Here is a 12,400-nt window from a genome sequence, read left to right as displayed (position 1 = left end):
ACTTGTTCACTCAACTCTCAACATCGCCTACAGGTACCTAATATTTAGTAGCATTTGGCACAGTTTGCCTCCTTACATGCACATTAAATATAATTCTAAGATAATTAAGCTGATAAATAGCTCATTAGGATAATGGACAAATAATAGTGTTCTTTACTGTAGGGATACGAAATAGTGTCGTCTGCTGTTGTCATTTGTATATAAACAGGTATATATATGCTTCATATATATTTATATATATATATTTATTACTTATTTATTTATATACAATCCAAATTCAAAATAACAATAATATAACAAATTTAGGAAGGTTTATCTCTGTATTTTGCAGACGCTTTTTAAAATTTATTAATTATAACGGCTAAACGTTCAAAGAAATCAAATAAAGTAAAATTAAGAAAATTAATGCAAATATTTTTTCTGAATATAAAATCTAAACTGCTAAATAAAATTAAATAAGTTGTCCAAGTTTGTATGAGGATGTATACCATAAATATTGATGAGGTCAGTGTTGATGTTGTGTGAGGTGTTGGTGTGATGAGCAGCGCCAGCAGCTCGCCACTCACACTCTGAGAGATTTTACTCACTGGGGAGCCCCATAACAGTAATGTGATGCACCCCATCACCTTATACACCTCTTCTGTTATAGGTAAAATTTGAGGCTTTCGCGCAATGTCGTTTACACTTCATTTGTTCAGCCAACAAAAGTTAACTATTGTAGCCATTTTTTTTGTTTTGTTTTTTTCCCCCCTCTAAAAGTATTGGTTGCTGTAACCCAAGATTGCATCACCATTGTTGGTGTTGGTGATGTATTTTACAGCATGATACAGTCAGGGGTGTTTTAAGTAAACGATGCACTTTTCCTGTTTTATGGTTTTTCATTGTTGGGGAGAGGAAGGCTTATGGAGGAAGTGAGTGTAAGGACTGACCTTGCCCAAGATGCACCCCACAACACTATCCTAACTCTTGGATACATATTTACTGCTAGATGAACACGTCCTGCGGCAATCAATCCCAAGATCTTTAGCTTGTAAACTGATATATTATGGTATAACACATACATTTTTACCAGCTTTTGGAACTTTCTCTCATTTTAATTTTATAATACAGCAAATTTTGTTTATCCATTACAAAATTTTAGGATTAAGCCTAACATTTATCATATAGGCCTAATTCTGTTCTTCCAGAAAATTTACTGGGTGGTTAAAAGAAAACTTATTTCAAGCTTGAATATTAAATTTTAATCAAAACATGAAGTAATTACCTAAGTGTAGTTACAGGATGAGAGCTACACTTGTGGTGTCCCGTCTTCCCAGCAATCTTTGTCATATAACACTTTGAAACTACTGACGGTCTTGGCCTCCACCACCTTCTCGCCTAACTTGTTCCAACCGTCTACCACTGTTTACAAAAGTGAATTTTCTTATATTTCTCCGGCAGCTTTGTTTTGTTAGTTTAAATCTATGACCTCTTGTTCTTGAAGTTTCAGGTCTCGGGAATTCTTCCCTATCAATTTTATTGATTCCTGTTACTATTTTGTACGTAGTGATCATATCGCCTCTTTTTCTTCTATCTTCAAGTTTTTACATCTTTAATGCCTCTAACCTCTCCTCGTAGCTCTTGTCCTTCAGTTCTGGGAGCCACTTAGTAGCATGTCTTTGCACCTTTTCCAGTTTGTTGATGTGCTTCTTAAGATATGGGCACCACACAACCTCTGCATATTCCAGCTTTGGTCTAACAAAAGTCGTAAACAATTTCTTTAGTATTTTGCCATCCATGTATTTAAAAGCAATTCTGAAGTTAGAAAGTGTAGCATAGGCTCCTCGCACAATGTTCTTAATGTGGTTCTCGGGTGATAGTTTTCTATCTAGAACCACCCATAGATCCCTTTCTTTGTCAGAATTCTTTAAAGATTTCTCACATAATTTATAGGTTGTTTGGGGTCTATGTTCTCCTATTCCACATTCCATAACATGGCATTTATTCACATTAACACTTTTGCCCGGGCATGACGCAGCATTGCGTCATCCGTTTACTGTCGGTAATGCCGGGGATGACGCAGCATTGTGTCATCCACTTTAACCCTTAAAGTGCGCATCACGTCATATGACGTGCTGGTCGTTGTTCCAGTCAACTGCGCATCACATCATATGATGTGTTAGAGTACTACGCAAGATTTAAACAGCCCGCGGATACACGGGGGGGGTTCACCACACCTTCATCAGGGCTCTTGTAAGCAGACGCCATTTAAAAAAAAAATCGTGGGCCAAACTCCCGGGTGTTATTGGCCTCGGTATTGAGTGAGCAACCAAGCCTGATGCACGCAGCATGAGCTAACAGCACTGCTGTTCAGCTTGTGACCACAGCATCGCCTAAAAATGCCAAATTATACTTGGTCATGCTATTATGTAGCGATGATATTATTGCAGAAGACCCCTGACTGTGATAAAACTGACCAGGGTTCTGATAATGGCAGGATTGTGGTGATATTTAGCGCTGTGCGCCATGGAGGGAGGAGTAATGCTGTGGGAGGGAGGGTGGTGGCGATGTCTTCTGACTGTGTGTGGCCACCTTTTATTGACTGCACTCAGCATCCCAGCTTAGTGGTTCGCTATGGTGAACACAAATGTAGATACTTATATATAACGTGTGTATAGAGTGTATAAACAGCAAGAGAAGGTTTGGAGCCGCCATTTTGGTGAGGGCGGTGGCGTAGATATTTATATATAATGTGTGTATATAGCGTAATAACACCACACAGTATTGTTGGAGGAGAAATATTAGTGCGTCTGGCCTTGAGGGCGGCCGCCGATCAGCTGACTGTGTGAGTAGCCACATCTTTGTCTTTACTCACCATACAAGCTTAGATGTACAGTTATGGTGAACAAAACATGTAGATACTTATATATAATGTCTGTATATAGTGAATTATAGCAAAAACATTATTGTGGGAGGAGAATGTGAGTGAGTCAGATGACGAGGGAGGGCGGGAGTGGCTGGCTGGTAAACGGCGGTCACTCCTCGTTACTTTTTGACTCATAATAGCTACTTAGTGGTTCGTTATAGTGAACAAAACATGCAGATACTTATATATAACTTATGCTTATAATGTAATAACCGACAAAGTATTTGTTCACTGTTTGATGAACATAATTGAATCAACAATATGCACACTATATTTTTGAGTACAGCAATGATTCACTCGTTTTATTATATAAATATATCAAACTACACACTATTGAATAATATTACAGCAAAAAAGTATGAAAAATCAATCAGAGACATTGAAATAATTCGGTAATTATCTCTGTGGCAACTCCGGCCTGACAGCTTGCGAGCAACAGACCGCCTGGGACGCACGCTGAGTCAGCGCCTATAATTTGCCAGACTTCCCCGCCCTATAGAGGCAATATATGCCACTTACGATTTTTTTATTATTTTTCCCGTGATCAGTGAACACAAATTAACAGGTTAGGAAGAAAAAATAATTTTTTTTTTTTCACAATGACATGCGCCTGTGGGGATGACAGGATGTTAAACCCCGAGCATGTTAAGGGTTAAATAATCGCCAAAAATCAGGTTTTTATCCGATTTTTTGGGACTGGTTTTAAAATGCGCGCTGATGTCTTCCCTTTTTCTTTGTTGCACCTCGTGGCCCGCAGGCGGCTCAGCACACGCCGTCGGCCCATTGTTTTCGCTCCACTGTTATGACCAATGTCGCCTCCCCTCGCATCTCAAACGTGTGAACATTTCGGCTATTTTCCGTGGCTATATTTCTTACTGCGGCTTTAGAAACTATCTACGCTTACTCCACGATGGATAGTGATCATGAACAAGGCCCTTCCAGGAAGAAAATTGCGAAAGAAAGGCTTGAAAAGGGCGGGAATTGGGAGTGTAGCTGGAAGGCGTCTGAGCGCTCACTCGCGGCTAACGCGTGGCCCGTCTTCAACTCGTCGGCGGTTGGAGCGTGTCCAGGTTTTTTATTTTATATGCTAATGTTCCTCTAGTGAATTCTATTGCGAACCCATTGAGACCAAAATGAAAGACCTAGGACGAAAATTGAGGTGACCAGACTGAAAATAGTGAAAACATTTTATCGCGTTTGCGTGCTCCTGGGTAACTCGTTCGCACTTTCTCTGTTTGCTGCGGGTAATTAGCCGGGCTTTTGGAGTTTATATGCATTTAGGCCCGTCTTCAACTCGTCGGCGGTTGGAGTGTGACCAGGTTTTTTATTTTATATGCTAATGTTCCTCTAGAGAATTCTATTGCGAACCCATTGAGACCAAAACGAAAGACCTAGGACGAAAATTGAGGTGACCAGACTGAAAATAGTGAAAACATTTTATCGCGTTTGCGTGCTCCTGGGTAACTCGTTCGCACTTTCTCTGTTTGCTGCGAGTAATTAGCCGGGCTTTTGGAGTTTATATGCATTTAGTGTGCTGTAGAGAATTCTATTGCAAACACAATGATACCAAATTTAATCTCGTAGGACAAGAATTAAGGTGACAAAGTTGAAGAGAGTATACACTTTTCAGAATTTACGTGAGCTCCCGTGACACCCTGGGACCCAAATCGCACAGATGAGGGGTGGCGCGCGGGGTACGCCAAAGTGTTAAATTCCATTTACCAAGTGGTGCTCCATATACTTATTTTGTCCAGGTTTTCTTGAAGGGCATGACAATCTTCTAGGTTTCTTATCTTCCCTATTATCTTAGCATCATCAGCAAACATGTTAATATAATTCTGTATTCCATCTGATAGATCGTTTATGTAGACAATGAACATTACCGGTGCAAGAACTGAACCCTGTGGTACTCCACTTGTGACATTCCTCCAATCCGATACATTGCCTTTGATTACGGCCCTCATTTTTCTATCAGTAAATTTTTCATCCATGCCAGAAGCTTATCTGTCACCCCTCCAATATGTTCCAGTTTCCAGAACAACCTCTTATGTGGAACTCTGTCAAAAGCCTTTTTGAGGTCCAGATAGATGCAAGCAACCCAACCATCTGTTTCCTGTAAAATCTCTGTGGCTTGATCATAGAAACTGAGTAAATTCGTTACACAGGATCTTCCAGATCGAAAACCATACTGTCTGTCTGATACTACTGTATATCGTTTTTCTCCTAGGTGTTCTACCCATTTAGTTCTAATTATTTTTTCTAATATTTTGACTATTACACTTGTCAATGATACTGGTCTATAATTAGGGGGGTCTTCCCTGCTGCCACTTTTGTAAATTGGAACTATGTTAGCCTTTTTCCACACATCAGATACAACTCCTGTAAACAGGGATGCCTGAAAAATCAGTTGTAGTGGAATGCTGAGCTCAGGTGCACATTCTCTCAGAACCCATGGTGAAACTCCATCTGGACCAACTGCTTTGTTCTTGCTTAGCTCCTTTAGCATTTTCTCCACTTCATCTCTAGACACCTCTATGTGCTCTATGTTGTTCTCTGGAATTCTTATTGTGTCTGATTCCCTGAACCAGTTCCCTGGTTCATTTTGTACAAACACACTTTGGAACTTTTTGTTTAATGTTTCACATATTTCCTTTTCATTTTCTGTGAATCTATTTCCCATTTTCAACCTCTGAATATTATCCTTTACCTGCAGTTTGTTGTTTATGAATTAATAGAATAGACCTGGTTCTGTTTTACATTTCTCCGCAATTCCTTTTTCAAAATTTCTTTCTGCCTCTCTCCTCATTGCCGTGTAGTTGTTTCTCGCATCTTTGTATCGCTGGTATGTTTGGGGGTTTGACCTCTTCCTATATTGATTCCATTTATGTATCTCTTGGTCTCTGGCCCACTCGCAATTTCTGTCGAACCAATCGTGTTTCCAAGTTCTGCATCTCTGCTTTGGAATAAATTTTGTTGTGCCTTTATCATATATTTCACAAAACTTGACATACATCTCATTTACTTCACGTCCTAACAGCAAGTCTTTCCAGTCAATTTCCTTAAAGAAATGTCTGAGTTCCCCATAATGACCTCTCCTGAAATCAGGGTCTTCAACTGCTTCAACCTCATTTTTTTCAAATTATAACGCATAGCATACTTTATTCCCAATAAGACATGGTCACTTTTACCTAAGGGAGGGAGGTACTGAATGTCAAATGTCTCTTCCTCTTTCCTGCTAAATATAAAATCCAGCATGGAGGGAACATCCCCTTCCCTCATCCTCGTAGCTTGTTTAACATATTGAAACATGAATGCTTCCAGGATGAGGTTTACGAATCTACAAGTCCAAAAATCCTCCGTTCTAGCTTCATATGCCTCCCAGTCTATGGATTTTAAGTTGAAGTTGCCGACAACCAACAGTCCTGATCTATCTTTATCAGCTCTGACTATAATTTCTCTCATTATTGTTATAAGACCCTCTCGTTTATTATCTAGCTCCTCCTTTGTCCATGTGTTGCTTGGCGGAGGACTATATGCATTTATGATCGTTAGTTTATCATCCTGATTGCAGATCTCTAGTGCTATTATGTCAACTTCTTGTGGATTGGCAATTATTATTTCGTTTACCTTTAGGTGTTCTTTCACCAGCACAACAATGCCACCACCTTTCCTAATTTTTCTGTCCTGTCTCCAGACTGAGTAGCCTCTTGGGAATATGACCTCATTTAAAATATCATCTTCAAGTCTTGTCACCGTTAGTGCAACAATGTCTGGTGTCTGCAGCCGTATTACATCACTTAATTCCAGTATCTTTGATCTCACTCCATCTATGTTGGTGTATACTATTTTCAGGAATTTGTTCCCCTCTCCTTATTCTTCACTCCCCCTCTCTCTAATCCTTTTGTTGGTTTGCCTTTATGTACCACTTTACTGGTTTGTCTACCCCTATCACTTTGTAGAAAAAAGAATCGATTTCTTCTTCAATTTTCTTTGGCATTACAGTATCTGCTCTGGGCTGACCGGGTATCTCTGATCGGGCTGCTCTGACCGGCAGCCTGGTCTCTTACCAGACTGCCGAGGTGTTGAACCTCAGAACCAGTGAAAGATAGTATAAGTTTATTGGGAGTGAGAGTGAACATGGGTGGCAGGAGTGCATATGGCAATTGTGGGAGCACAATTTATTTACTAGGTACTGAATTTCTCAACACTGTTTGCAATGCTTTCATCTCTCTAGCCTAATGGAACGTGAACATAATTAATGGATCAACATTAGGCTGAATAAACAAACAAACAAACTAATACTCACATACATAAAAACTACATACACAAACCATCACCCACCCCAACTGGTAATATGGTGGACAGAATTGTCCACCATATTACCAGAATTATGAATTGTCCACCATAATTGTCCATCATGTAGGATTGACTACAAGGTGTCAAACTACAGGTGTGTAGTCTTGCAAATAAAGCAGCTCTTTACTTCAGTACTAACACTGCACAGGTTTACCAGAAATCTCTTTAATTTCAGTGTCTGGCAGCAACTCTCCAAAGAATATCACAGCTTTGCCAGTGACTTGAACAATGCTGTATACTAAGTAAATGATATTATATTTGTGTGCCGACCATTGTGAAGTGCATTAAAGCTCACTTATATTTCCCAGTACTTAATTATTTCTGGTATGTACTATATCCTATACTTAGTTTTGTGTTCTTGCCATGAAAGGCTGAACAGGATACACTTAACATTGCATCTAGAAGATTTAAAAAGCAAAAGTTATCATTAACCATGAGTCTTTAATATTTACAAATGTCCAGTTAAATGTAGGCAGTAGCAGTGTTAAGAACATCTTAAATGATATGTCTAGGAATCCCCTGTTCTCCTTCATTGCTTCTAACTCTAGCTTCTATTTCTCTCCATATTTAAAAGCAATGGATATTGCTGTATAGTAATACAGTTCTTAAGATCAAGAAAATATTTTTATATTCAGGGTACCTTGCTGTAAATAATTTTTAATTAATATTAGAACAAACATTTCTGTACATGTACAGTACTAATATCAGTTAATGAGGCTTACGGCAGGCTTACGAAGGCATATATTGCTAGTAACAAAAATTGTATTGCCCTCTTATGCTAGGAGATGCATTGTTTCAATACCATTCTGAATATACTCTACTATGTATATAAAATATTGTGAAGCATTATTAAAGGTGTCATAATTAACGTACAATCAATAGTAAAAATCAATAGTTAATTTGTCTCTAATTTCTGCAAATAACCTTATGCTATATTGCTATGGTTAGTATAATTGGGAATAATATGAGAGTAACTTACCAGAGTAATTATTTACTAGTGGGTTGTGGTAGCTTAGTTGTGATGATGATGATATATGTACCTGCATGTGCTTTTCAGGTATGGTGATAATTCTTTATTTTCAAGTGCCAAAATAGTCTTCCTGATGAAGAAATTGTAGAATTTCACTTGTTTATTTTCTCCTGATGTTGCATGCTCATCACTATAGATACGAGTTAAGAGCACTTTTGTGTGGCTGATTGCATATTCTTATTCATATTATTATCTGTGACACTGTAGATTTAAGAAACTGACATGGCCTATAGTACAGTGCTGTGTATCTAAAATACTGTACTGAATTCATATGCAGTGAAAATTGTACTAAAAAAAAATAAGAAAAAATATTGAAATAACATTGAAGTTGAGTATTGTAACAAAATTATGTAATGTATTTTAAAAAATACAAATCAATCACATTTATGTAACTGAGGAAAAATATTTAATTTACACATTCAATAGAGAAATAAGATGAACACATTTTATTCTACTGTGAATGTTACTTAATAATGGTAATTTTCAGTTCTTTATTTCTATATATGTAGTGCCAAGAAAAACATAGTTAGAATTCTAGTGCAAATTTAGTTTGATGTTGTAGAAGACTGTGAAGTTGTGAGGAAGCATCATGAATACAGAGGGGAAAGGAACTTCACGCAGCATGTATGTCGTGCACTCCTGTTGCTTCCTCGTGGTTTGTAGCGATTCATTCGCATCAATTAATAGTTGCCAAGAGGTTTTCCATAGTATGGGGATGGAGGGCAGTACAGTCTTCTCAAAGTACTGTATGCTGTATAATACAGTATTGTACTGTATATGTAAATATAAATTTTGACTATTGTACTAGGAAAAACAAGAAATATTTATATAAAATAGGAATTTGAGATAAAATGTTATTTAAAACTTCATGTATGGTAAGATTATTATTTTGATATTGAAATATTGTAATGAATAGGTCTGAGTTAATTTATTTGTTCACGATTATTACCAATGTAATATAATAGGGTAAAATGGAGTTTATGCACTATATACAATTGAGCCAAGCTCTTGTGTGATAGTGATATGTCACAAAGGTTTATGGGTAGGCTGTCTGAACAGCCTGTTCTCTTGATTTGCCATAACGTACATTATACAGTCTACGTAACTAGAAACATTCTGACCCAAGCAACCCTCCTAACCTAATCTAGCAATGTATAGAAAATGTAGATATTTGTGTGCTGCTGCTTTTCACAGTACAGTACTTTGTATTTTGTATAATACAAAAATACAAAGGACCATAACGTACAAAATGTGATGTATTATTTGAGAGGACAGGTTGGTCTGAAATATACAGAAGAGGGTTTTCGTGATTGCTCTTGCAAATCTTTATTGGAGATTTATAAACCGAATTAATGCATAAGCAGTATTCTTTAGAAAATATTGTAATATATTCTTTACTATATATTCCTTTACCAGTATGGAAGGTTTGACTGAAACCATGATGAATCTGCGAGTCGGGCAGACAGGCGTCGGCAGAGTTGCTGTCGGAGATGATGGAGTGGTGGTTGCTGGAGAGACCTCCATTGGAGGTCCTCCGTCGCCAACAGGTTTGCGTTACACTTCAGACAAGCATCCCAAGTTGGCTTTGGCAAACATAAATATGCTACAGAAAAGAAGAGAGTTGTGCGATGTTGTACTCATTGTGGGAGGCCGCAAGATCTTTGCTCACAGGTTTGTGTCTATTCTGTCTTATACTTTTTATAAACATCTTGGCTAAAACTGAAAGTACTGTTGTTTTAATATTTCACTGGAAGCATATTTATTTAATATTGCATGCAGGTCAATTTATCATATATTTGTCACTAATATTTCCTCTACTTATTTATATTTTATCTGTATTGCTTGCTTGCTACCTTTAAGATTTTGCAGGTGACATTTTGCACTGTTACACCAGGGATTTTCTTCAAGCATCCCTACCTGGTCATATTGATGCTAGGGATCACTGGAAAACGGCTAGGTCTGGCCAAGAGTGACAACAGTAAGATCGCTCGTAAATACTGTAGTACTCGGAAGCTTTACCAAATTTTAGTTGGTATCACTGGGAGTACCAAGTAGCACTTTGACCACACTTAATTTCCCATGTGGCTGCTGCTGCCAACTACCACCATATGGTATCACCTTCACCAGTACCTGGTCACAAGCCTTATACAATTGGTGATTTTTTCTTCAAAATACTGTACAGTAATGGTAATTTGAACCTGTTTGATGTCTAGAGTCTCCTTGCCTCTATTGATGGCATCAAATTTTGGTCCAGGCTTCCAATAGGCACATGATAATCCTAGAGCCTGATGCGGTATCGAAAGTTTGGTGAGCCCGAGGTGGGTAGCTTGAAGAGCCATCAATGGACCTGCCAGGAAGAGAGATTTCATTATACTGAATTCACTACTGGAATTTTGGCATGTATGTGCAGTGACCTATGACTGCCTGTGACTGTGATGAATGATATTCATATAGCAGGTTTGCCAATATGATAAAAAACACACTTTTCTGGGGGGAGCCCCTTGTGGCTCCCTAAAGCTACTATGCCAATATAGTGCCAGACTACAAGGTGCCGTCGGTCGCAGAGTTCTTATGACATACTGGGGGACCACAAACCAGAACCTGGCCCCCCCCTCAGAGAGGTGCAGGGAGCAGTGGCCCTATGAAAAAATTTATGTAAATTTATGACAGCCAGAAATTAACCAACCGTTACATCAATTCGTTGATGTAACGGTTGATGTAACCGTTACTTCCAAATTTGCCCAAAATATGCAATAAATGAAAACTGGTTCGATTTCAATCAAACTTTTTTGACGAATTGTACTTGAAAAGAGTTTCATCTGGTCCAAGTCTCAGCATCGGAGCATAAATAGGAAGGGAGAACAAAAATATTGAAGTAGGTGTCAAAATTATTCCAAAATGGTCAAAAACAATTATCAAACACAAGTGTCAACTGAAATCATATCTATGACTCAGCTATCACAATAGCATATATTAAAAAAATATTATAATTAGTTTTATAAGAAAAAAATTTAAGTTAATTTTTTTTTTTTTTCATTTTTTTTTTTTTTTTTTTTTTCTTTTTTTATCGGACAATTTGCATGAAACTTATACACCTGACTGCACATAAGCCTATCTGTAATGGTGCCAATTTTGGAGAAAACTGGTTGATGTCAACCTCAGCCACAGATGGCAGCACCTTCAACTATTATTTTTGTATTTATTTTCAAGTAACATAAACGTTCAAATAACTTTTATATTTTTTATTCAATTTACATGAAACTTACACCTTATATGTAAAGTGTACAGGGGTACCTCAGTTTAAGAGTTTAATTCGTTCCTGGAGACGGCTCGTATTCCGAAAACTCGTATTCCGTAACTAATTTCCCCATAAGAAATAATGGGAAATGAATTAATCCGTTCCTGACTACCCCAAAAACCCCACATCAAACTAAATTTTTATACCTAATTCATCTAAATAAACCTACAAAACTATGTTCAAGTTATTACTTACCCTTGCTGAGGACTGCTGTTTGTGTATGGAAGATGTGAGGAGGGGGAGGAGGAGAGGTGTTACTGTTTGGAAGGGGAGTCTCCTTCCATTATAACATCAGGCAGTGAGGACTTCACTGGTATGCACACTCTGGCACATTTTGCCTGCATACCACTAGGACTTGTGTGTCTTACTAACAATCTGTCTAAAGACACTTGTTTTTCCCTACATTTTAACACTTGTCTGTAGTAAGACATCACATTGTCATTTAAAAGGTCAATGCAACGGCCTGCTACAGCTTTATCTGGGTGAGTTTTTTCAACAAAACTTTGCAGTTCTTCCCATACTTCACACATTTTCTTAATCAAGAAGGGACATCCTCTACTCACAGCTATTTTCTTAGGTTGAACCTTATCAATGGCTTTCTTGAGACCCATGGCAAGATATATAATGACAACTTTTATGCTCAAATGGCCAAAAAACCGACAAAAAACTGTAAATCCTTGTGAAGAATTCAGGTGGGATAGTCACTGGGCGCGAGACACTGGTAAACTGAGGTGCAATCGCCGTGCCACCGTGCGCTAGTCGGCCTGTACACGTATCAACAAACTCGTGTTCCGAGGTAACCCTCGCCTTC

The 12,400-nt window shown here is 38.1% G+C and overlaps 1 protein-coding gene across 1 annotated transcript in view; it reads left to right on the top strand.

The window, feature by feature from the left end:
* Positions 1-501: 501 nt before the first annotated feature.
* Positions 502-12,400, top strand: part of dbo (Kelch-like protein diablo) — a 58,134-nt gene continuing 46,235 nt past the window's right edge. The window contains exons 1-2 of the mRNA XM_045762702.2: positions 502-649; positions 9,708-9,962. Of these exons, the coding sequence (XP_045618658.1) occupies positions 9,709-9,962 (254 nt within the window). The 5' untranslated portion in view covers positions 502-649; position 9,708. The remainder of the gene's footprint in view (positions 650-9,707; positions 9,963-12,400) is intronic.

The sequence above is a fragment of the Procambarus clarkii genome, chromosome 56, assembly GCF_040958095.1.
Source record: "Procambarus clarkii isolate CNS0578487 chromosome 56, FALCON_Pclarkii_2.0, whole genome shotgun sequence".
Taxonomy (NCBI): Eukaryota; Metazoa; Arthropoda; class Malacostraca; order Decapoda; family Cambaridae; genus Procambarus; species Procambarus clarkii.
This window is presented reverse-complemented; position numbering and strand designations above follow the sequence as displayed.